This window comes from Saccoglossus kowalevskii, chromosome 1, assembly GCF_978046115.1.
Source record: "Saccoglossus kowalevskii chromosome 1, keSacKowa6.1, whole genome shotgun sequence".
Lineage (NCBI taxonomy): Eukaryota > Metazoa > Hemichordata > Enteropneusta > Harrimaniidae > Saccoglossus > Saccoglossus kowalevskii.
Genome location: NC_140641.1, coordinates 15,941,144 through 15,968,306, shown reverse-complemented (window position 1 = coordinate 15,968,306; position 27,163 = coordinate 15,941,144). Strand labels below are relative to the sequence as shown.

At 34.3% G+C, this 27,163-nt stretch overlaps 2 protein-coding genes across 2 annotated transcripts in view; one reads left to right on the top strand and one right to left on the bottom strand.

Moving 5' to 3' along the window:
- Nucleotides 1-240: 240 nt before the first annotated feature.
- Nucleotides 241-21,132, bottom strand: LOC102801475 (general transcription factor IIF subunit 2-like). Its single transcript, XM_085499521.1, has 8 exons — nucleotides 20,947-21,132; nucleotides 19,754-19,827; nucleotides 16,511-16,668; nucleotides 10,196-10,237; nucleotides 9,654-9,735; nucleotides 5,459-5,558; nucleotides 3,686-3,829; nucleotides 241-1,952 (listed from the first exon to the last, which is right to left on the bottom strand). The coding sequence occupies exons 1-8, from the start codon at nucleotides 21,010-21,012 to the stop codon at nucleotides 1,830-1,832; spliced, it is 789 nt and encodes a 262-aa protein (XP_085355647.1). The 5' UTR covers nucleotides 21,013-21,132; the 3' UTR covers nucleotides 241-1,829.
- LOC100369895 (replication factor C subunit 4-like) overlaps nucleotides 21,109-27,163 on the top strand; it is a 19,079-nt gene continuing 13,024 nt past the window's right edge. Inside the window, exons 1-7 of the mRNA XM_085499517.1 lie at nucleotides 21,109-21,202; nucleotides 21,414-21,553; nucleotides 22,936-23,014; nucleotides 23,236-23,315; nucleotides 24,545-24,664; nucleotides 25,376-25,445; nucleotides 26,134-26,207. Coding sequence (XP_085355643.1) covers nucleotides 21,432-21,553; nucleotides 22,936-23,014; nucleotides 23,236-23,315; nucleotides 24,545-24,664; nucleotides 25,376-25,445; nucleotides 26,134-26,207 — 545 coding nt within the window. The 5' untranslated portion in view covers nucleotides 21,109-21,202; nucleotides 21,414-21,431. The remainder of the gene's footprint in view (nucleotides 21,203-21,413; nucleotides 21,554-22,935; nucleotides 23,015-23,235; nucleotides 23,316-24,544; nucleotides 24,665-25,375; nucleotides 25,446-26,133; nucleotides 26,208-27,163) is intronic.

The window sequence follows — 27,163 nt, the reverse complement described above, 5'->3', positions numbered from 1 at the left end:
AATGTTTACTTTATTGTGTACCAGTAAATTACAAAAAGTTGACATCGACAATAAACAAAAAAAAAACTGATCTCTGATAAGAATTGCCACGCCCACTATATGTTCATCAAACATCAACATGATTTACAAAGTTTATTGCCCACGACAATCACAAACTACTTGAAATTTAACTGATATAGGAGGACAACACGGCGGACATAATAGCTAACATACATGCTACTCACAGTTCTACACCAAAAATTCGAAAAAAACTAAACTACAGATAATTTTATTTACGTTGAACCTGTACAAACAATAGTAGTTGAGAATATTGCCAATGATGCTTACATTCGTAACAGATGAAGAAACCATAACATAATAAGTATTTAAAAACCTAATTTTCACATTGATCAAACTTGCTCTATTAGCAGGACATGTGCTAATTTAAATGACAGAGGTGTGGTTTACTGTAAAATACTTTATTTTAGCTGGAATTAATTTTCACTGAAAAGACTTTCTGGGTGTTTTGTATGGAATTTATTTTCACTGATTTTTGACAAGTTGAATGTAAAATATAGGGGAAAAAAGACATATTTGCTGGATTTTATTTTCACTGAATCATTCCTTCAGTGAAAATAGTGAAAATTAATTCCAAGCGAAAATAAAGTATTTCACAGTAACTAAATCACATAATCCAGTATGCAATATCGGGAAATGATTATTTTGTTAATGTGTGCTTTTAAAAAAGCCAATAATAATTTTTAATATTTGTTTTAAATACTGAGATGTGAGATTATTCTCATCTGAGCAGTGCAGTGATACATCAGAATCAAGCTTTCCCTAGTAAATAAGGTACTTTAAACTATTCGCTGGTTTTTAATTTTGCTTTTTTTTTTGGACAATAAGTAAAATCCGCTAAACTAAATCCATGTGAACATGTAAAATAACAAAAGAACTCATTGTTTTCCTTGCCAAGTTTGTGAACTTAGACCCAGTGAAATTGCTCAAAGCTCCAAAATGATGAAATTAAATGCCAGTGAAAAAAAATGGTTTTACAGTAGTGCAAAATTGCAGAAACTGGAAAAGCAAATTATTAATGACTTAAAGGATACATCAAATTAATTTATGACACATATAGCGGAATTTACATAACAAGATAATTGCAATAGGTATATATGTATTACAAAGTATGATTACAATTCATCATACATGTTTTGATCAGATAATAAAGACAAATTAAAGAATTATATTTCTCATGATGCACTGCTTGTGTACCTATATTGAACAGAATTATTTATTGTATGCCACGATAAATGACTTGAATATAATGTTAAAATAAAATGACTTTAATGGATTTAATGGATCACATAAAAAATAAACTTGCAATTGTTATTTTAAGTTATTGTCATCATACAAAGTTTGATTGAAATCAGCCCATTGGTCACTAAAGAAACAGTTGCTGACACATTTCAAGTACTGACATTTAGTCAGAATTGAGGACTGGTCTGCGTCATTTTGTCAGAATTGTGATTTCTTGTGTATAAATCATTCCGCATTTTAAATGAATGTGATGGAGGGCTTATTTGCGAACAGATTGTCAGTATGGTGTCTCTATCATTGCTCTCGTGCCCATGTAGCATACATATGTATGTTACCATTAACATGTCAATCATAATACTTCAATTTCCTGTCAGTGAAAGGATGCGATTTTCACGAGGGCAAATGAGGGCTGAAATTCCATCTAATAATTGCATGGAAATGAAAACAAACCGCAGCATGGAGGTAGAAGCAACCATATGATTGTTGGAGCATAGTAATACCTGATGTTTAGGTTTGGATATGTACATATGCTACGACTTGTCGTCAGTTTCTGGTTTGTAATGTCTGTACTCTGGTTTCAGTTCCCACATGTTTTTATGCGGTGCCCTCATGTTGTACACGCCAACATCTTTCAAGATTTCTTTTAAGTATGTCTACAATAAAGAAAAGAGAAAGTTATACATATGCAATAACAATAAATGGTGGTAGTCGTCTTGCCGTGTCATGTACGATCCGTGACTCACAGTGATGTACACAACACATGTAAAAATACATTGTTTGTTTACATGAAATTACATGAACATGCCTTGCGCAACAACCACTGCCCTTTAAAGATATGATGAATGCAAACAGTGACCTACCCTATCTTTAAGAGTCTATTTAGCTGGAAATAATACACTTATATGAAGATTTAAATATCTTCACACACCATTTTGTGGTGACATAAAAGTCATGCACACAGACACAAACATGGAAAGTATGATACGAGAAAGGGATAAATCATTTCCATGACTCACTAGTTACTATATAGAGGGCGGGCTAGGGGGGTAGCTGGTACAGTTTTACGGGAAATAAAAAGGGCTTTTTACAAATTACAAGGAAAAAAAGACGTTTTTACAGTTTACAGTGAAAATTGAATTTTGCAGTGAATTGTGTCATCTAGTCATTTTACAGTTTTGAAAATGTAATTTCCCTGGATTATTCTTTACGGCTTTTTTCATTTGGATGTAAATTCTTGTATGTACCGAGAAAAATGACACACTTTACAGTGTACGAACAAATATTTGATGAATTACGGAATTTATTTTTTCAATTTACGTTGTACGAACAAAAAAATATTGCAATTACGTTGAACGAAAATAACCCTTGCCCCCCTATATATTCTTAATTTGTGGACATATTAACATACTGAAAGTCACGTACATTAAATACAACTTCAAATGTTTTAGGTAGTCCTAAGGATTAATAGGATTAGGATATGCAATGAAGATCACACACGAAATAAAGAAGTCATGTCAATTGCGGTATGATCACAAAACTGTGGAGAAACCTAGATTCTAATGCAAATCTGTGAAAGAACTGGTTTGTGTTATCTCGGACCATGTCCTTGCATATTTGCAAAGCATGTAATATATAATGTCGCTCACTTCTGTTTGCACAATTGTTCTATGACTAGTTAGAACTATGATCATTGACGTGCATTGAATGGATTTTATTTCAAACATTCACAAATCGCTTGAGTTCGCTTCTCGCAAGATTTTTGGCAAATGTAAATGTAATTCATAATAAATTTGGTGACTGGTGAAGGGTAGTGAAAGCCCATGGTTTTCAATGTAATAATTGTAGAAATTGTTATTATCAATGACAAATTATTCCACTATATGGTAACAGAATAAACTGGTCTGAACGATCATTTTGGATTACTGACTTCTTGGGGATGCAATTCACAACCGTGGATAGAACAGCATGATATTTGAATATATCATCTGGAGATAGCAGTGCAGCACTTCATGGACAATAATGTTCAAATTATCAACCATAGTAGACACAAATAAAATAAACAATGCAGTGCATTTGGAGAGCAAACAAGTGTTCATACAATTAGCATGTACAAGAAATGGTCATCCTATTTAGACTGTGATATATACTGAATACCGGGGGGTACATTTCTTAACCTTTTGAACACCATAATTTTCACCAACATTTTGCACATTTTCGTGCATTTTTCGACAATTTCATTATTAATTTTAGACCAGATAGACATAATTTCTCATTGTTAACATATCTTTATCAAATTTTCATTAAAATATGGAAAAAAAAAATATTTTGTGGAAGGTGACTTTGGCCGTGATATAGAACTGTACATAAATTATCATTAGTCACTTACAATAGGCTGCTCTGTGATTCTCACTAGGTCTTTGATGTTATAATACTGATGTCTTTCAAAAGCACTGAACAGCATATCCAAAACGTCTTCTCGAGATCCTCTGGACCGCTTTCCAAGTTCTTTTTTCTTGTTGTTGTAATCAATCTGTGTATTAAAATAAACTGCATTTGTTTAGAATGAGTCTTGAGTAAAAAACTAATATTATCAGTACTAAGTGTCAGAGCACTATCATTAAATAACAATAGTATTGTCATTGAATGACTTCATTAATGTCAGAGTGTTGCACTAAGTGGCCGACTGTATTTAAATGGTGTCATTGAGCTATATACAGTTAAGAGACTAAAGATCCATCATTGAGGTGTTAGACTACTGCCACAGAGTGACTGAAACACTGTATTTGAATGGCTGTAACATTGTCATTCAGTGGTCTGAGTTTCATGGTTAATTGACTAGAAATCTATCATTGAGTGGTCAGTACGTGTATCGCCACCAAATGACTGAAGTGCGACCATTGAATTGCAATACTACACTGAGCAAATTGAGTTCTGCCATTGGCTGATTTGATTACTGTCATTGAGTTGTAAAGAGTATAGTCATTGAGTAACTGGAACACTGTCACAACAACAATATTGTCATTTTGTGGTCTAAGCTCTGTCATTGTGTGACTAGAATTCTATTATCATGGGGTCAGAGTACTGTCATTAAGTTACCACAGTAATGTCACTGAATTAATTGATTATTGTCATTGAGAGGTCAGAGTACTGTTACTAAGTGGCTGGAATTACAACAATACATTAAGTAACCATAGTACTGCCAGTGGATGGCTCAGAGTACTGCCATTGAATGACTAAAGTACTGTCACTTAGTAACCACGGTAATGTCATTGAGGTCATAGTACTGCTACTAAGTTGCTGGAATTGCACCAATAAGTAACAATAGTACTGCCATTGAATGACTAAAGTATTATCATTGCATAAGTTGCTGGAATTGCAACAAAACATTAAGTAACCACAGCACTATCATTGAAAATGGTCAGGGTACTGCCATTGAATGACTAAAGTATTGTCATTGCATAAGTTGCTGGAATTGTAACAAAAAACAAAACATTAAGTAACCACAGCACTATCATTGAAAATGGTCAGGGTACTGCCATTGAATGACTAAAGTATTGTCATTGCATAAGTTGCTGGAATTGCAACAAAATATTAAGTAACCACAGCACTATCATTGAAAATGGTCAGGGTACTGTCATTGAATGGTTTGATTGTTGTTAATAAGTAGCTTGAACACTGATAAATATTGAGTGGATGGAGTACTGTTAGTTAAATGGCTTGACTTGTCATTGAGTAGCAGAGATTTACTGTTGAATATTGAAAGGTTTGAATAGTCACTGGATGAATTGATTGTTGTCAATGAGTAGCTGGGAGTGTTAAACACAGAGAGGTTAGTGTGCTGTCATTGAACGACATGATTGTTTTCATTGAGTATCTGGAACTGTTAAACACAAGATGTTTGGAGTGATGTCATTGAATGGCTTGATTATTGTCATTGAGTAGCTGGAACTGTTAAACACAGAGTAGTTGGAGTGCTGTCATTGAATGTCTTGATTATTGTCATTGAGTAGTTGTAACTGTTAAACACAATATGTTTGGAGTGATGTCATTGAATGGCTTGGTTACTGTCATTGAGTAGCTGAAACTGTTAAACACAATATGTTTGGAGTGCTGTCATTGAATGGCTTGATTGTTGTCATTGAGTAGCTGGAATACTTACATTACTTTTGTGATCTGTTACTGGTTTATACGCATTGGGGACCACTCTGTCCAACTGCTTAACAGATCTCACAGGCTTATGTGCAAGCTCTATGGATGTCCTAAGAACAGAAACAGAGAAACAAACTAACTACTATGCAGATGGCATCTTTAAAGTGACATTAAACCTCCAGGCTCCTGGCTGGGATATTAGAGGGGAACCTCGTCTGTTGTCACACTTCAGTTACATTGTATACACAACTTGTTCCAAGCAATGGTTTGGAATAAAATTACATTGTGTAACATGTGCACAATGAGAATGATAGCCATAGTTCAACAGACACTGGTGGCTTAATAAAATCCCTAATTCATCAACCAATGTTAGCACATTTGCTCTATTATAGTGTGTGCTTAATATGTAATTTGCAGATGTGATTCTGTAATATTTCAATACACAAATAATGTTACCTGTTGTTTAAATGTGCTTTCTATTAAAGATGAGCTTCTAATAGAGAAGATATGGTCTATAAAACACTAACCACAAGTACATCCATGGATTTTTAAAAGGCTGATTATGATTATTATAAGATTATTGTTGATAAAATTAATTAAAAATTAAGAGAGTCAATACTAATAATTGTTGTGAAATTGGTAGTCCAATAAAGTTATTCACTGGTTTTAGCCTTGGTAGTAAGAATATAATTAATTAATAACTTTATTAATTGGTGAAGGTCTATTTAAATTATTCATAGAATTCAGTACAGATGGCATAATGTACTGGGTTGAACTCCATCTGACTCTCATACCTTCAAGCAATGAGTACTAAACTAGATCAACCCCGGAATGCCATATTTTTTACCACCCCAATTGTGATGCAACATTTAGCCCATTTTTCTATCCTATTCTATAAATACACTTTTTCTGTTAATTTTCCACCAACATCTGCATAATTCTTCATTGACTACAAGTCTCATTTTTTTTAGATAAAAACAGGAAAATATAATATACCAGTACCCCCCATACCATATTTGCTCTGTTAATAGAGCAGGTGCATTATGTAAATTGCAATTTTTTCGATGGCCAAAATTAGTAATATTTTATTGATTAAGGGAAGAGTAGGAAATCAAACGGGCGGTGCACCGCGTTCATTACCGTGGTGTACCGCAGAACACCGGGGAGAGCCGCGGACTGCTTATAATTAGGGGCCTCTACCGCTGTACCGGTCACAACCGCGGTCCTTGGTAATGTGTGAAATACGTACTTAACAGTTTCTTTGTTATTCCACGAGTCATTGTTTTAAAATCCGATGCTGTAAATGAATATGATATGTGCGCTTGTTTAGTATTTAGTACAGTGTACATGTATTTAGCGTCAATTTCCTAAGTGATGCGATACAATTTTTCATGGTACATGTAGGTATACCTTTATTACATTGGAATAAAGTCTACAATTGAAAAGAGGACGATTTACAAAGTTTCAGCGTATCCTAGCTGTATCCTGGTTCTTGATTGATTTGGCAGTATCATGTTCACCATTTGTGTCACACTCCAGAAAAAATGGCCAACAAACGAGAAACTGTCGAACTAATCAAAACAGGTCAGGCTGTCTGCATTGCACTGACAATGACATGATTATTTTCTGTTTCGTTTCATAAATCTTGCCTTGTGCATGTATTCTTGGTTGACAGAATCTTCTTTAAACAAAAGACGTTATTTTTCTGTTACATGTTCGTGTTCCATGGTACTCGTGTGTGTGTAAGGCATTTTGAATGAATAATTATTGACTTTATGATACCGTACGATAACGCGAGCTGGCTGGATTAGAATTTCATTGCGCATGAACCGCTGAGGTCATTGCTCATTACTGTGCCAACCGCACGTAGTTCAAAAGCACCTGACGTTGTTGTTTTTTTTTTCACTCGAAATGTAAGCGATCGAATACTCTGCGTTCAAAGTACGCTGCCCCGAGTTTGAAATTACAGTAAATTGTAACGCATGAATTTTATTTACATGAAATTTAGTTTATTTCAAAATGATATAGATGTCAAACCATAATTATTATTATTTGAAATGTTGTTTCTTGACTTGACTTTTCTGGCTTTAATGCTTTGTGTGTGCGTGTTTGTTTACAATATTATTATCAACAACAGTTATTCAGTGGCCCCGTCCGTCTCTGAGGCAGTAAGTCGCGGTTACGACTAAGTCGTGTAGTTATAAATTATACAAATTATACGAAAGCAACGCAATTTCAAGTCAACAATGTTGAAATATTCACAACCCGTACGTAAACAACGGAAAATAAGTTTGCGTAATTGTTACAAAGGCAACGCATTATCAAGTCAGCAAAGTTTAAATATTCACAGCCAGTACGTAGACAACGGAAAATAAGTTTGCGTAATTATTGCAAAGGCAACGCATTATCAAGTCGGCAAAGTTGAAATATTCACAGCCAGTACATAAACAATGGAAAATAAGTTTGCGTAATTATTACAAAGGCAACGCATTATCAAGTCGGCAAAGTTTAAATATTCACAGCCAGTACGTAGACAGCGGAAAATAAGTTTGCATAATTATTGCAAAGGCAACACATTATCAAGTCCGCAAAGTTGAAATATTCACAGCCAGTACGTAAACAATGGAAAATAAGTTTGCGTAATTATTACGAAGGCAACGCATTATCACGTCGGCAATGGTGAAATATTCACAACCAGAACGGTAACAATTTTTACGTAGGCAATGCAGAGCCAGTAAAAAATTGCGTAATGGAATGTGTATAATAACAAGGTCAATGCGCGGAGCGCGAATGGTCACCAAGGTAACAACCCACTTGTTCAGCGCGTGACTTGGGGTTAAACTTGGGCCAAGGTTTATTAGATTAGTCAGTTTCGCCAAGAAGTGCGATATTTTTTTCGCTGATCACCCAGTTGTTGTAGTATATATTGTAGCACCAAGTGTGTGACACTCCCTCTTCGACTTCGGCTTCGGCTTGCTTTTCCTACTTAGTGCATGGTCTCGAGGTAACGTAAACTGCGGCCTCTCATCGAGTGTTTTACACTTGGAATTTATACTTCGCCCGATTATATTGGTATACGCAAAACATTAATCTTTTAAAATAAATCCTGAGACCATACATGATGTAAATTCAAAATAATGTGATATTATTTTACATTATGTGGGGTCTACATTATTCTAGGTTGCTTTGCGATGTTATACCAAGACTCATGAAAATAAAAGTGTTCTTCTGCGAACTAATAGAGACGATTTTTCCAATCTTCTGGTACCACTCGATTTTTATTATTTGAACTTGGCGGCAAGTAACCTTTAGTTTCCCAGTCTATTGTGTCCATTCATAGTCTTAACAATAGGGTGTAAATTGCCATGCGAGCCTACCGCACACGACCGCGGTAAACCGGGGTCATGGAATCTATGCATAAATTTACATAAAATGCGATCGACCGGCGAGCACCCACCACCACCGAGGTAATGACCGCGGTTAACCGCGAGTTTGATTTCCTACTATAGCCTAATAGCTTTTTTTTATTTTGAGATGTGCTCCTAATAGAACAAATACAGTTTTAAGTTGGTGAAAAAACATGACTTTCAATGGGTTATTAAACACAAAAATCTGAAGTTAAAATTGTTGATCCGTGACCAGTCACAATAAATCCTAAATATGATTATTTTCATTATCAAATTCAAATTTAAATTCACCTAGTGTAATTCAGCTGATATAAGAACAAGTGTATTTTCTGGAATTGTTAGTTTTGGCAAACTCTGAGGATACACGTACCTGTTATAATTGCATACTTGCTTACATATTTGAGTGCCATAATTTTTTCTCAACAAATTTTTGATGCAACATTTTGCCTGTTTTTACACATTTTTTAAATTTTTGCTTGATAATTTTAGACCAAATGGAGATAATTTCCTCCTGGCTACAAGTCTTGATCAAAATCTGGGAAAAACTGTGTAGGTTTTTAATTTGCGAATGATGAAAAAAGTTGATTGTGGTGCTCATAATGTTAAAAACCTAGATTGCATTTCACTAGTATTGTTGCATATACCATATTTTCTCTATTAGTAGCACATGCACTTGTGTAAATATTTTGATGATCCAGTATACAGTTGATTCAATTTTTTTTTTTACATACATGTACATGCTTTTGTTGGAGATATACTTCTAATAGAACAAATATGGTAATGAAGAATAATTCTTACTTTTTCAGTTTCATGTAATTTTCTGTTCTTACTGGTCGGCACTCAGCTCTTTGCACAACTTTTCCTTCAATCATCACTTTAGCTGAAATTGAGAGAAATATACATAGCGGTCACGGCTTGCTGTACAGGTGATTCTACCATTGTAGGTGTGCGCATGCATCACTTCTAATATGGTCATGACAGTCTATATCGTGAAATAGTAAATTAAACTGACATGCAATGCTGAGTTTGGAAGTAACATAATAGTTAGCTCAAGAACCCAGAAGTTTTGTCCATCCACAATATGCAATCGGGTGTACAACCCTAATTAATGTTAGTGTTTCTGTTATCAAAACACTATTCGAACACGCTGAAACATGGGTGCAAATTTGCACCATCGCTTGATTTATCTCTATAATTGTTCCTGGCCCATTTTATTTGTATTCATATGAACAACATTAAAAACATTTTCGGTATCTGACGAGTCGCCAAATATGAAATCAGATTCTGACTGCAGAAAAATGGGAGAGTGTTTTATGTTTGAAAATAAATAAGCATCTCACTGTTACTACTGCTAGAACTTGCACCTTCTTCACTCGTTGAATCTGGGAGAAAAACAGAAATTAAGAACAACTTATTAGGTTGAATGTTATGCACCAGGTAAACGGTGAACAAATTGCTAGTGTTTTTAGTTGCATGTACCAGGTGGTACATGTACTGTATTTTCAGAAAAATCGCCTTGGGTCGTGTTTTTGATAATGGGTCATATATCGGAAGATCACCAGAACCACAACACCACCCTTACTTCTCAACATTGTTTGTACAATCAACTGTTTTCATATCCACGTCTGCCATCAACATGGATCGTTTTTCTCCCATACAGTAGACCAATCTACACTTGTCATGTACCTGAATAAATTTAAAAAAACAAAAAATTTTGGTATTCCAAAAAAAGATTTAAATTTATATCCTTTGAATCCTGTAAATGTAATATCTTGTATGGCACTATGAGCATTTAACTACAATAAATCATAAAATATATTTTGATTTTGTGCAATTTTCTTTTATTTAGCTTGACTGTATATGTACACCTGCATTATTTTAGCAGCCTTCTTAAATTGGTTGCTATGTACTTATCCTTATTGCGTGGAACTCGCCACATGTGCATGTGATGCTAAATTATTTTCTGTGACACTAGCTATTTGAGAGTTCAACGAAAAAATCTCAGTAGTTGATTTTCCGTTCAATTGCAAGAACTCGCGAGTTGCATGAAAAATGCGTGCCGAACGTCTGCCGCAAAAATCGAACGATCTGATTTTGAACTTGAAATTCTTTATCTCGTAGCTGACAGGGGAATACTGTAAAATACTTCATTTTAGTTGGAATTAATTTTCGCTGAAAACACTTTTTAAGCGTTTTGTATGTTATTTATTTTAACTAATTTTTCAGGAGTTGAATGTGAAACATAAGAATTTTATTTTCACTGAAACATGCCATAGGCGAAAATGGTAAAGTATTCTACAGTATTGCATTTGAATACCCTTAGTTCATTGAAACTGATCATCGTCAAATGTGGACAGCACATTATTAAGCATGGAAATGTCCCCCCCCCCCCCAAATACTTTCGTGTTTGGTGAATCCAACACGATGTTTGTCGCCACTACGACGCTATGACCTTTGTTTGTGCTGTTTTTACGTTCGATTTCATGCATAGTGCGGGATCTCGCAGTGAACGAAAAAATCTCAATTGTATGCATGTTGACAATGATCATCGCAGTAGGGTATAACAAAATCATCAAAGACAAGTATTATCTTAAACTTTTACTAATTAGTCAAGTACACTCTAGCCTGGTTACCTTTTTTTTTTATTTTGACATTTTTTTATCCCTCTCTATTATAATTTGGACATGTAACTTAAATATTGCTCATTAACTATGTAAATTTAAATGCAACATCACCATGAATGGAGCGGTTACACTTTTGGCTCTGTGGCAACCATCAATGATACGGCTTGTGAAGATAACTCTTGGTCAGAAAATTAGCATATTCAGATCACTGTAGTTACATGCTATATTTATCAGCCAATCAACATCGAGGTCACCCACTGACAGTACGAGCAAAATCTTGGCAACATGTTCAGAATACATTCATTTATAAACCATGATAGGCATAAAACGACACTCGATCGTCAAATTGCATATATGTACACACATTATAGTGATATATTATTAGTCTTCCGTTTCCTGATTACAGGTTGTATTATTACAGTACCGGTACCTCATCTTCTCAAACAACTTTAATTATGAGCAAGCATGATATATAATTTTGACAGTTGTTTGAATTTACTAGTATCTACTAAAATGCACAATTGGCATTAATCAGATGCAGGTAATTAAACATAAGTTGCCCTCCCTAAATATAAATGCACAGTTCTGATGACAATGCAAGTTTTCAAATCACTGAGTAACACTTAAAGCTTATCATAAATGCATGTACCAGATACAATGTAGTACCAGAGGTGAACATTTTGTTACCGTAGCGACCAAATGGGGAAAACTGGTTGCCCGCTGGGAAACCACAACAATGAATACAGAAATTAATTATTTTAAAACCATTTATTTTCACTATTTTAAACTTTTGAGCATATTTATGGGTTAGAGAATTAATTTAAATTAATTTTATGCATATTTACTGTTTCAGGTAATTCGATCAAATTAAATTTAATTTAAGTTTGAACCGTGCATGAGCTCCATTGTTATTTTAGATTTAAATTTAGCGGAATATTGTCCAATGCATTTAGTCCAGTAGTCCATTGTACAATTGCTATAGTACCTACATTTTTGTGGAAAATATATTGTTTTATATATATATATATTTTTAAAGTTATTTGAAAAGCCAGATCCTAACATGATTTTAACTGATGTTTGTAGCCGCTATTCCAATTATTCAGGTTTATTTTGTAAAATGAAACGAATGTTGACTTTGGCTTTCAAAGAGTAAAATACAAAAAAAAATTTAACAAACAAAATTTCTATATTTTCATGTGGACAACCCGTTTTTTTAGAAAGGTTGTCCAAGGTATTTTTAAAAATTGCACCCTCCCCCAGTATAAACAGTGCATGGTAACGTAAAGTGTCAGTGCAATGTATGACAGATGGCAGTTACTGGTGACATATGAATTAGTGTATCTGTTAGAGTATAGTGTAAAGTGCTTTTAGTTCATGACAGACACATTTTAAGGAAACCCATGACCTCATTAAATCACAAACATTTATTAAAATATAATATGCATTCCTCTTTTCTATAGCATCAGAAAATCCATTTAAATTAAGGGGGATCTTAATTTTGATCTAGCATTGTAACTTACGGTAATATGATAGCAATACCTACAATAAAAGCTTATTAATTAAAATATAGCACTCAGACATCATTCCTAATTTCATCTTTTCATCACAAAATAGTCCTGTTTATAGTCTGCACTTTCCTTCAAAAGATTGGGACAAAAATAGACCAATTTTTTGAGTAAAAAATTTTCAGTTATTGAAGAATAAGTTAAATTTGTGTAATTTTCGGTAAATACATACTAAATGTTTAATTTTGTGCCATAAACATATGGTTGATTGTTTAATCGACACACAAGAGTTACACACAAAGTTACAAAGAGTACAGTTACAAGAGTTACACACAGAGTTACAAAGAGTACAGTTACAAGAGTTACATACAGAGTTACAAAGAGTACAGTTACAAGAGTTACACACAGAGTTACAGAAAAAAAAATCTTGATTTGAGGCTAATCAATGCAATTTTTGTAAGCCAGGGTGGGTGTGAACCAAACATTACATCAGCCATATACTGGATGTAAACCATAGATACAATAGTCAGTCATGGGACAATTGAATTCTATATGGGCCATATCATCAAAATATTATCACATCAATCTTCAGAAGCTTATTTATAATCTGCTTTCTGGTATGACATTGCAGGCTGCACATCAACACCTCGACCTATGACCTTGTAAATGACTCATACCTTCTCTCTCAATTCCAACTTGTAGAGTGATATAAATTCTGACCCCATTACTATTATCAACAACTTTTGTCACCTTCACAAAAGAACTCATCTAAATTATTCTGCATAATTTCAAAATTGGGATCAACAACTGTAGCCAATGGGGACTAAGCATTACGTCATGTGATCAATTATTCATAAAGACGTTCAATTCAAACAAAAAAATAAGTAAAAAAAATTAAATATTAACTCTTGGGATTGATATAATTTCCCAATGGCATTGTTCGAGAAGGCATTATAAACTACCTTGAGATTCAAAACAAATCACTGAAAAAACATATGACGAAATGCATATGTGGTTAAAATTATCTTTCTCATCTGCACACCTTGTCCTCGTATGATCTCTTTCTTGCATGGTAAAGCATTCTCTGATCACGTAATCGTGACAAACATTATTACGTCCATTTTGTCCCGAGTTAAAATAAAAATTACAGAGAAATGCTTGGAATGCTAAATCAAAATATTGAGGTAAATAAAAAGATATTGATTGTGATTCAACAGCTCAGAATCTAGGAATCTTATTATGATTCGTCTGTTTGGTGCAAATCTGGCATTTAATTAATGTGGAGAAAATTAGATAAACATTTCAATTAAAAATAATTGTCTCAGAAAGGGTTTAACACAATACTGACCATTATATAGCATGCATTTTATGAACACTAAATGTGTAAATACATGTGTCAATTACTACTACCGGTATTCAAAATATACATGAGTTAGCTTTTTCTCTGGTGTCCCGCGTACTCAGAATGTATTATGTTTAAGGATTCTTGAATATACTTGCATATCTCAATCATAACTACCGGTATTCCACAAGTGAATCTTTGCCAATCACAGGAGAGTGTACAAGGAAATCTATCACATGTTTTAAATGATGTCACTGAGAATTACATCATGTGATTAATTATTCATGAAGACGGCCGATCAGTACAAACAAATGAGTAAAACATAGACATAATTATAACATTTAGGGGAATTGAAATCATTTCTCATGGGCTTTGTTTAAGCAATAAACTTTCTATGATTCAAAGCAAATCACTAAAAAGTTGAAATTGTTTTTATTTTTACTGCATGAAAATAACTGTAATTATAGATTTGTGTCTTTGTTTTCTTGTGTCATTCGCCCCAAATTGTAATGGTCATCGCTGAAATGTGGACACTGGAAGCATAGCAAATATTCTATATTCTGATTTTGTACTTTAAATCACTTGCAAGTTAAAACAAGCAGCCTGACGGCTGAGATAGCTCTGCTGAAAATGAACAATATGAGGAATGAGGAAGTCCACACGTAGTACCTATATATGTAATATAAAAGCAATCGGACTTGCGGTTTTCAACAAGAAGTCGAAAATATCACTTTTTACCAAAAATTACAAAAATATTCATCAAAATTAGATAATTGAAGATATCACAACGAAATTAACAAATCTGAAAGAAGTCCACATGTAGTACCTACATGTATATATGTAATATCAAAGCAATTGGACTTGCGGTTTTCAACAAGAAGTCGAAAATATAACTTTTACCAAAAATTACAAAAATATTCATCAAAATTAGAGAATTGAAGATATCAACATGAAATGAACAAGTCTGAGTGAGGGCCACATGTAGTACCTATATATGTAATATCAAAGCAAATGGACAAGAAGTCGAAAATATTCACCAAAATTAGAGAATTGAAGATATCATCATGAAATAAACAAATCTGAGAGAGGTCTACCCAAGGTACATATACACCAAGTATCAAAACATTCAGGCTTGTAGTTTTCAAGAAGAAGTCGAAAAAGTTAAACATTGACACGGACGCCGACAACGGACAATCACTCATATGATAAGCTCCGCTCGACAAAGTCGACAGTGGTGCTAAAAAAAGGCTGCTGGGTTGCGTCCTGATCTCCAGAGGGCGCCATCTATTGAAATCAAGTTTTGTCAAGCGAACCTCAGGTGGCCATGAACAAAATGTCAAATATGTCGCCATTTTGAGAGGTTTTTATTCCCACTGCCTCTCACTGATGATTTTATGTGTAATTTTCATTGATTGTGTGTGCAATTTTTTAAGGTTTCCTACACATGGCCACATCGCATTTTATATTACATTAGCCCCTTTGCCCATGCAATTATTTTTAAACAATATTTTGGTAAGATTTGGTCATCTTTATATTTTACATGTAACATCAAAATATTGCTGCTTTAATGATTCAGTATACATCAAACCCAATTTTAGGTTTATATGTGCCTTGATTGGAGATGTACCTCTAATAGAGCAAAGTATGATTGAAAAGAGCTTTTTGGGTGGCGGTGGGGTTTCTGCCAAAAATTTATATTTTACACTGTAACAAGCAGCCTCTCAGCTAAGATAGCCCCGTTTTTAGCAATGCACATTTCAAATAAAGAACTGATATAAAGATATCATTAGAAAATGAACAAATCAGAAAGAGGTCTATCTGAGGTACCTCCATGTATAACATCAAAGCAATCGGACTTGCGATTTTTAACAAGAAGTCGAAAATATCACTTTCCATCAAAAATGACAAATCTGAGAGAGGTCTGCCCAAGGTACATATACACTGAGTATCAAAAGAATAATAATTGTAGTTTTCAAGAAGAAGTCGAAAAAGTAAAAAGCTGAAGAACCAAACACTGTATTTGCTCTTTTACCTGGTAAGAGCACATTCACTTATGCAGAGATTAAGTCATATTTAATGATTAACATTTTTTTGATTTAAATACAAATATAGTATTTTTTTATCTTAACACAGCAACTAGCAGCAGCATTGGTGATGTTGTGCAAAGAACAGTATGATACTCACCTGCGGGAATTTCTGAGAATACGGACATTGACTGACTACCTGGTGTTGATAGAATAAATTTATACTCTCTGGGGGTTTGCAATTCACCCTCATTTGCTGTGGCTACATCTTCATTCAAAAGAAATGTGATATCCTTTCTGCCAGTGGGACCAGTAATTCTATAAGACAACCAAGAACATACTGGTATTATGAAAATAATAGCTGTTGATTTATTTTTCTCTTGGTTTATGAAGGTCTCATGCCACCCAATTAGGATAAACAGTGTTCGTAGCCAAATCTTATAGTTGTTGTTAACCAATGGGTTTTCTTCGCGTTTTATCTGAGACGCTATGTATGAGGGCATACTTCAATTACGTCAGCTGTTAGACTTGTGTGTGTAGCTTTGTTTATTGACGTGTACCAGTGACCTGTGAACTGTGACCTGTGGATCTGGCCAACTCTTGATGAGACACTTCCAAACTGGCTGCTTTTCTGACAAATCTGCGTGTTTGTTTTTTTCATCCATTTTGTAGGAGTTTGAGCTGACCAACATGTGTTTTACTGGCCAAAATTCTATCACATTACATGTGGTTACAAGAAATTAAAACAATATTTTGATCTTTGTAACCTTTTTTGGGGGGAAATCACAATAACATTGTCATCCATGGAATTCTAATTAGTGGTATCAGCCGCATAGGGAATATCAAAGGACACCAAGGCAGACTCATTTGGCATCAAGTTGATGGCCTTTAATGTCTTTGTGAAGTTCAAGTAATTCAATCTCATTATACCGTACTTCCCCCGAGTATAAGCCCAGGGGCCTGAACATGTAAAATCGAAAAAAATAAGAGGTGGTCTTATACTAGAGGACCACCTCAGAAAAAATCATTTTTTGGTGCGTTTAAAACTGTAACCATCTTCCCAGCCATTTTTTGTTCACAGCGCTGGTCTCGGGGAAATATAACGTCTTTTTGAGAAAACAAAAATGCGAAAAGAGCCGTCATTGATTTCAACGACACAATTTACAATGAAGAAACAAATATGAACAAAAAACAAAAATTTGATTACAATACGGTTCACATATCGCCTGAATTTACGGTGCAAAAATAGGTAGGGTCTGTGGGAAAACGATCGAAGGCAAGATCGTACGCAAATTCTCAATACAAAGCTATTAATAGATTGAGTAAAGCTACTCGCGTCAGAGTGATTCAAGTGTAAGTATATAAACCTGAATGCCTAAATGCAATTTGCATATATCCATAAAGTATAATGCATACCATTTTTATATGTTTTAGAAGCACATCTTTGTCAGAAGTACAAAGAAACCATTCATTGTATGCTGGATAATTGAAATATAATTAATTTTAACCATAGACATAACTTTATGTATTTATGTAAGTCTATGTGATATTTATAGGACAAATATTGATGTTATGATTATACAGTGCAATGTTAGACTAGGCCATCAAACCTAATTGTCAACCTCGTGTAAAATACTTTATTCTCACTTGGAATTAATTTTTGCTATTTTCACTGAAGGAATGATTCAGTGAAAATAAAATCTAGCGAATATACCTTTTTTCCTATATTTTACATTCAACTAATCAGAAATCAGTGAATATAAATTCCATACAAGACACCCAAAAAGTCTTTTCAGTGAAAATTTATTCCAGCTAAAATAATGTATTTTACAGTAATACAGATACAAGCAATGTGAAATTCCACTGTCTTTTATCATTGCTGTGGATATCTCTATTTTCTGTTTGCATTAAATCCAACATGGAGACACTACAACATGATCAATTACAATGTGATACATTATTGTATTTGGCGTGTAGATACTTACAAATCACAATTCAGATCAATTGCTTGAGCAGTATGTAAGAATTACATTTGTTAACATTCTCTGATTTTTCCTTTAATCCAAGATGGTGACCAAACATATTGAATTTATCTGATTGCAATCTACAAGTTTTTCAAGTGTTATTTTTTTTTTTAAATCCAATAAGCCACATAATTGCTATAAGTTTTAATTGGTGAACTTAGAAGCCCATATGCTGATGATACAACAACACAAATTTCACTTTCACCTTCAGAAGTATGAGAAATTCTTTTGATGAACACTTCAGGGATTTCTTAAACCAAGATGGCTGCTAAACCATGTGATCAATGGTTGGTCGTTGGAGTTGTGAGTTGTAGACTCTGTGAAATTAATTTTTAATCATTTTATGCAAATTTTTGTTGAACTGCAAATATTAGGAGTAGAAAATTCAGATTTGTAATTTTTATTTTACCACATACAGACTGCAGTATTCATAGTTATATGCTTGCTCAATAATACTGGTATTGATAACAAAATTATGTAAATGAGATAAAATAGTTCCTTCTAAAGTTGAGTCTCATATATATACCTAGAAAATTGTGCATTTTGACACTTTTTGATATTGTTAAGCTTATACCGTAATGCATATTGGAACAATAAAATCTTCAGTGTCACTTTCACTACGCAAATAAGGCACATGTTCAAAGTATAATTTTGGTAGTGTAACAGCAAATTATGTAAATGAGTCACTTTCATTGTCTGGGAGCCATGCAGCACAAAGTAATTACAACGTCAAACATGAAGGGATGTGCCTATTCTTAAGCTTGATATATGTTACTTTTTTTTCAGAAATTGAGCAACAAATCAAACTGTCAATAAAAATGAATTCTATATAAAAATTAGCAAATTAAAAATTAATCATGTAGCTTTTAAAGCATCATAAACCCAGATTGAAAAAGAATAAAATTGTTTGAAAATTGCCAAGGCAATCACACTCTCTGAAAGTCCAGTTTCCGTCGGGTGAAGGTGTGATTAAAAGTCACATTTATTCTTTGATATTAGTCTCAGAAATAAGTAAAAGAAAGCCCTTTGACTCAAGAAATGTATATTGTATTTTTTTTATTTTGAAACATTCCTTTGTCAGTTGTTATTTTCGTCGCTAACTTAGCATCAAAAATATCGACAAGAGCGTATATGCCAACATTTGAACATGAATATGATGATACGGTGTATCCATGCTGAATATTCACTTGCTTTGGTCATGAAAATACAGACACAAAATACGCCACATCGCTTATGAAAATAACTTCTGTACCCCACAAACGTCAGGCTAAGGCCATTAGGTTCTGTAATATTTCCATGTATATTGTAGGTGCACAGGGTTGTTTTAACTATTTTTATTGAAGAGATTGTTGGATGATAAAATACATTTTTTGGCTTACTTGCTGATTCTCAATTTGCCAACTTCTCCTTTACCCTCGGCTTTGGACCATTTTTCTGCCACAAATTTTGGCATCTGCATGAAAACAAGAACAATTCTACAATCACGAAGTATAAAAAAAAAACATTTTCCACAATAAACCTTCTTCATGTTCTTCAAAAGATGCAGCACTAAAAGTTCCCTAATTAACAAGTATGGTAAGTCAATGTCACATGTGCAAAACTTATTCAATGGGTTTTTTTTCACATAATTCGTTGCAAGCTTAATAAAACTAAATTGAAATCACATTTCAACAACTGTTTCCTTCACAAACTGTGAAATTTCCAGTGAAATTTTCACTGCTACAAAATTTCACAATTTTATCGCTTGTGATATTAAAGCGCGGTGGTCGTCGCGCATGTTCGACATTTGTGTTGATAAACATTGATTTTTCCACAATCCAATGCACTCTTCAAATGGAAATCACAAGTATGAGGTTTGACCAGGGCACGACTTGCACTGATTACCGCCAGTGACTCCTTCGCTACCTTCCAATCACATGCAAATGGCTTTAAATATAAGTGGTTTGGGCAAGAGTTCCTTTTGTATCCCCCATCCCTAACCCTATTACTAACACTCCCTGTTACATGTATCCAATTCATTTGTATATGCCCCCTCTAGATAACTATAGATGTCCTTAGAAGGGGCATGTACAATTAAATGGGGAGTGCTGGAGGGTAGGAGTAGGGTTAGGGATGAGGGGTACAAAAGGAACTCTTTCCGTGGTTTGCAGCTATTGTGTTATTTCAGTAATTGGTTAATTGCAAAACATTATGAGTGAATTTTGTCTGCCATGGGGTGATCATGAAACCATATAGTTTTCTGATCACCCCACAACAAACGAAATAATCTTACTACAGCGAAACTATAGTCACTAATAGGATTGTATGGGATTGTGTGCAAGTTTTGTTTACATGTACTACCCCTGTCAAACCATAGGCTTTAGGGTGTCACGGGGGGGGGGGGTGATACTCGTGGTGTTACAGCCAAATGTGAGGATTTCTTTTGTTTTAGCATAACAATGAGCCATTTCCATGTACACGTAATTTTACTTTCATATTTCAATAATTCATACAAATACCCACGTTATGTGATTTCAATAAAGCATGTCATATTTTACTGTAAATATTTGTTTCTTTTTTGCAAAAATCTTACCTTCACGAGCCAGACTCCTCTTGCAGCATTGCTAGTATCAAGTTCATTCGTATTCTTCTCTGCCATGGTTGCTATAACAACACAAATTGCTGCATGGAGGATGTGCAAATCCGAGTACAAGTAAAGCAGATGATGATGAGGATACCAACACAAAACAAAACCGGAAGTTAAGTCTCACCTTTCACCTTTGACACAGCTTTCTGCGCATGCGATTCAAAGATGGCGGGAAAATTACACTGCTTCCTGAAAATAACAGGTTTGTGTAGAAGTTCATAATTTCTATTCTTGTTATCGATTTCCATCACTGATAGACGATTGTCTATTATTTTTTTCAATCATCGGTACATTTAGTACAATGTTGTCTCCTTGGTTGTCATCTTGTCGGTACCAGACAACAACAAACAACTTCGAAAGTGTTACCCATGACTCCATCTATCTTGATAACTTTTGTACACTTTCTATTTTAGCCACGTGAAGCGTACACTATGCATGCGTTTTTGAAGGGTGGTGGATCAAAGTTAAAGGAAAAAGTTGACAAAGAAGGCAAGTCTGGTCCTAGTGGCAGTGGAGGGAGCAAAAGGCAAATCACACCATGGGTTGAGAAATAGTGAGTGACGTCTTTCTATCTGCAAAATGTTATTTTGTGACATGTTCGTATGTATACACAACCCTGAATGTGTTTTCAATTTCATCTCTGAGGGCTTTCTGTTTGAAAACTGGTGGGTGAACAGATGTTGAGTCTTTGCGATTAGTGGGTCTGTGTGTATGTATGTCTGTTCCACAGATATATCAAGAATTGTCAGATTTCAATGAAACATGAGATAATTTGCAGGCCTGATTAGTTTTTGGTTGAAATATGTGCATATTAATTTGCCAATTTTAAGTCTCTTAACTTTTTTCTGAAGAACTACTTAATGAAACTTGATACATAGATTGTTCGAGATATTACGCAGACCTGATTAGTTTCTGGTTGCAATCTTCGCATATTAATTACTTAATTTGCAATTTTTTATATTTTACACAAATTTACACAAATCGTAGTCAAGAGTATGACGTTTTATTGTGACTAGCGTGAATGGGTAAGCTTCGCTTCGACTATGAGCTGTAATCACCGTAAAAAATGTTAAATTATTCTTCAAATGTTCAGTTTATCTTTTAAAAACAACTAATTTTTTTATTTAAAAAAAAATCGTGCCGTTTTCCCATCAAAATCCAAGCCAAAAGATCGTACTATAACGTCGGCAAATCTCTTTGTTGCATTCAATAACATTAGCATATTTAAATGAGTTATGGTAATTTGAACACGTCCATCATTTTGATTGGTTAATTAGCGTTTTGACCTATCAGGTCAAAGAACATTGTCCCAGGTCAACTCATGCTAAACAAGGCAGTGATATTTTCGACTTCTTGTTAAAAACCGCAAGTCTGATTGCTTTGATACTATACATATAGGTGCCTCAGGTAGACCTCTCTGCGATTTGTTCATTTTGTGATGATATTTTCAATTATCTAATTTTAATGAATATTTTTGACATTTTTGTTGAAAACAGCAATGTCCGATTGCTTTGATACTATACATATTGTTTATTTTCTAATGATATTTTCAGTTCTTTAATTGAAATGTGCATTGCTAACAGTGGAGCTATCTCAGCCGACAGGCTGCTTGTTTGCATTTCATAATAATTCTACGAATTTATTTTTTGTACTACTGAGTAATAATAATTACCTTCTGCAGTGATTTCTTTTTGCCTTGGGTGGCCCAACTGCATGCCAGCATTGCAAGTCCGCATAGGTGGATTTTTCAATGAAAATAAAAGTCCACAAAAAGTATTTGATGATAATTTTTTTGAAATTTTGAATCCCAAATAAGGGCCCACCAGCGATTTTTTGGATGGGCTAATTTACGGCAGAATTTGGTACTTTTTCTGCCATTGCCCCTCACAGAGTTTGTAACGGTCAATCCCTAATTTGAATCTTTTCTTCTTTTAGTCGGCCTAAGTCAGTTGATGAAGTTGCATTTCAAGATGAAGTTGTAGCAGTCCTAAAGAAATCCATTGAAGGAAGTGATGTGAGTTGTATTTTCTACATGTACCACCCAATCTTAGGAATGAGATGCATCTTTTCAACTACGCTTTTTAAACGAGTTACAGCATTCTGAGAAGCAGTCTGGCTGAATGAAGAAATCAAGAATATTTATTGAATACATAGATTAGAGTTTCAAATCATGTCTGGGATTATTATTTCTGTATTGTTCTTTTACTATTTGTTCTTTCATATTCGACTTTGTAGCTTCCAAATCTTCTGTTTTATGGCCCACCTGGTACTGGCAAGACATCAACAATACTGGCTGTTGCACGTGAGCTTTTCGGGTAAGATTTTTTTTGCTTTTGTTTTTGTTTTAAAAGAGACTGAGGACAAACTTCAGTCATCAGTCAGATTTTCTAAAAATTTAGCGACAGTGAGGTTGATCATATGTCACGTTATTTCAAACTGAAAAGTAGCAATTTTACATAGTATTTGAGAAACATCTTTTATGACGTACACAAAAATGAGACAGGATTAAATTGCAGTATTTGTGTCATTGAATAAAAGATGGTGAGACGGTTTGCTGCTAAGCTTTACAAGCTTCAGAGATTTTCCCTCAGAAATCAGTGTTTTTGGTTCTCAGAGACACGAAAGTGTGGACAAAAATAAATATCATTGTCCAGGGGTTTCACAAATGTATTTAATAGCAGGCCATCATCATGTAACAACAGGCCAAAAAAATAAAAAGGTTCTTGGCAGTGTTAAGCGCAGAGCGTTGAAGGTGGTCGGGGGAGGAGAAAGATGAGAAAGTAGACGACTGATTTGGGCTTGTAGCTGGCCCCTGATTGCTCAATTTTTGTGAGTCTGTTATATCAATTGATGGAAATTTGTTGTAAACTATCTTGTACAAAAATGACCAGTATTCAAGCAACCCTTCAAATATGAAATCCATTTATTAAATATGAGGTTGTGCTGTGTAGCAACAAATGTATCAAATCTCATGTTTAACCTTTCCAACAATTCCCGATTCCTGAATTAACGTCAGACGTGATGTACTTCTATTAGCACATGCATAACCTACCTAGCAACAGGCAAGGGTATGACAAAGATATAAAAAGTCAAAATAGCACCGGTAGACATACCACCGGGAGAAGACAGCAACATGTTTTAAACAGTTTTTTAAAGATAGCGGATTTAGTGTGGGTACAAACGAGGGCAGCTAGAAGAACTAATTAGGACAGCTGAGAAACGTGGATTTCCAGTTGAAAAAGATGATTTTTCAGAGAAAATGGGCTAAAATAGAGATGGTACGTGTGTGTTTCACAGAGTAAAATATCACCCTGACATAGTTTTTCTACTTCCAAAATACGTTGCGAGTTGGAAACAGTGATTTTCGGTGCACTGCGACTCGTTCGGAACGTTCAAAATCTGTTCAACCTCCCCAGGTCATGCGATATGCGCAAGTGTACAAACGATGAACTCGCAAACGCTATCAATTTGGGAACCCCCAACCCCTGCAAAATTATAGTTACACATTCTGTAGTTTATATTCTCATCTTCTGTTTCTTTCAAGAAATGAAATGTTCCGGACCAGAGTGTTAGAACTAAATGCCTCTGATGAGAGAGGTATCAATGTTGTCAGAGAAAAAGTCAAACGCTTTGCTCAGCTATCTGCATCTGCAACAAGATCAGAGTATGTACTTATCTGTTTTTCATTTTTTGATATTAATAATTATTTGTGGACCATATCAACTGATAGTAATGATTACCAACTATTAGTCCAAGCCACATTGAGTGATAGGTCAAATGGCTTTTGTATTTTTATATGTACACTGAGAATATTTACCAATTACCATAATGGAAAGAAAAATCATTAAAATTTACATGATGCCAATTATATACTTTGATACTCTGCATAATGAGATTTCTAACTGTCTTCGCTGTAGTAATGGGTGGTGATCACCATGCATGTGGATATGTAAACGTAGCATTACGCTGCACATGGAATCGAACACTGCCCTGTAAGGAAACTACCGTACTTTCCCAAGCATAAGCCCCTCCCCGAGTATAAGCACACATATAGACATTTAATGAGTTGATATTTCTCTTGGTTAATAGTTTTCGAAACGCCAAAATGACAACTTGTTTCGCATTTTTCTCCTCAAAAAGCCATAATATTTTTCCCGAGACTGGAGCTGTGAAAGAAAAAATGTAATTTGGATAATTTTTCGTGGTTGGGAAGATGATTCAATTTTAAACCCACCAAAAAATTATCTTTTCTTGTAATTCAACTGTTCACTCAGCCTCTGTTCATCGATAACACAATCTATGATGTCACCAGCTCAAGTGATATCAGGTGATATCAGGTAATAATCTCATATTTGCGATGTTTTCTCTTTTCAAGTGGTAAACCATGTCCGCCGTATAAAATTATTATATTAGATGAAGCAGATTCAATGACAGGTGCTGCTCAGGTAAGTGGCCTAATATTAGGTGCCTACTGATTGGGAGTCAATCAGGGGCAACTTGATTGAGTGACGCCTATTCTAGAGATTATACAAACGGGTATAGACAATCCCTCTGTAGACTGGTCTTGAAATGGCCTGAATGTTCTTGTGAACTAGTCTCACCACATATAAATAATAATTTATGCTTTTTGGGCGAAATTGAGCAGATAGTAATATGATGATAGTTGTGCATATCATTAAGTTAGACAGACTACTACTGGACTTCGCTGAACAAGCACCTACACACTGTATAGTGAAGAAGTGTCTGAGTCAGAATCGATTGTTTAACCTTGATGGTTCTAGTGCTATGTCTCTGACATGATTTGACTGATTATGTTCAAGTTTTTAAAATATTCATTATACATCATTCAAAATGGCCAACCAGTGGCCATTTTGTTTTAATTAATGCTGTTACTGAGCAATAGCTCTCAGTATGGACAAGTAATCGTTTGATGATCAGATGCAAGATGACTGAATGTCAATTATTTTAATGTTAAAAATCATAATAATTAGGCATCAGCTTCTGGATCCATATCTCTGACATGTTTATGTTCAAACTACTACCTTAAACAAAACTTTGTATCTTGAATTTGATAACTTACAAGGACTGTACCATGCATGGCTTGTTTAACTAACATATGATTTATTCAACTAGGCTGCCCTGAGAAGAACAATGGAGAAGGAAACAAAAACTACAAGGTTCTGTTTGATTTGTAACTATGTCAGCAGGTTTGTTAATTTAAATTCTTCTCTTCAGTTGCCTCTTGCGTCTTTACATTGATGTAATATGGTGACTTTGTGAACATTTAAATCATTACTGTTCTGCAACCCAATTAGATCTGTGGTGTAAAGGTTCTCACCAAAAACTAGTCAGCAAATTATGACCCTGGAACCACGAAACCATGCAGCTGACTGACTGCAAAACTATAGGGTGTTATTATATAATTGTGTTTAATTCTGCAGGGTCTCAATACTCCTTAAGGCTACTGCTATGGTACCTATGAAATACAAATCATATCTACTTCACAATTTCAAAGCAAATTTCTTAGAAACTTTAGGGTACTATATAATAATGACATATATATATATAATGAAAGGGTACTATATAATAATGACATATATATATATATAATGAAAGGGTACTATATAATAATGACATATATATATATAATGAAAGGGTACTATATAATAATGACATATATATATATATAATGAAAGGGTACTATATAATAATGACATATATATATATAATGAAAGGGTACTATATAATAATGACATATATATATATAATGAAAGGGTACTATATAATAATGACATATATATATATAATGAAAGGGTACTATATAATAATGACATATATATATATAATGAAAGGGTACTATATAATGAATATACAGTGTGTGCTCAACACTACATGTTGCACAGGGACACCAAATTGTCAAGCATTACAACTCATTATGCACATTTCATTCAGTCATTGAGAATCCCCCAATATCATACAACTCACTATTGTGTTCATATCAGCAACTGCAATTCCCCCAACCAATACCAGTCTGCACATCGTCCATTCAGCCACTGAGCATTCCTTGCAAATAAGGTTGCTTTGTAACTGAACTTTAATAATTCCATGCTGAAACAACCTACATAGCATTGCTACGGTGTGCCAAGTGGTGTAGCTGGGAGAG

What these genes read in the sequence shown, in the direction of transcription:
- LOC102801475 (XM_085499521.1), bottom strand. Translation starts at nt 21,012, where the DNA reads ATGGCAGAGAAGAATACGAATGAACTTGATACTAGCAATGCTGCAAGA. An exon ending in ATTCTCAGAAATTCCCGCAG is followed by an intron (nt 10,238 to 16,510) that starts GTGAGTATCATA and finishes TTTTTCTCCCAG; the next exon opens with ATTCAACGAGTGAAGAAGGT. An exon ending in AATTACATGAAACTGAAAAA is followed by an intron (nt 5,559 to 9,653) that starts GTAAGAATTATT and finishes TTCTGTTCTTAG; the next exon opens with GACATCCATAGAGCTTGCAC.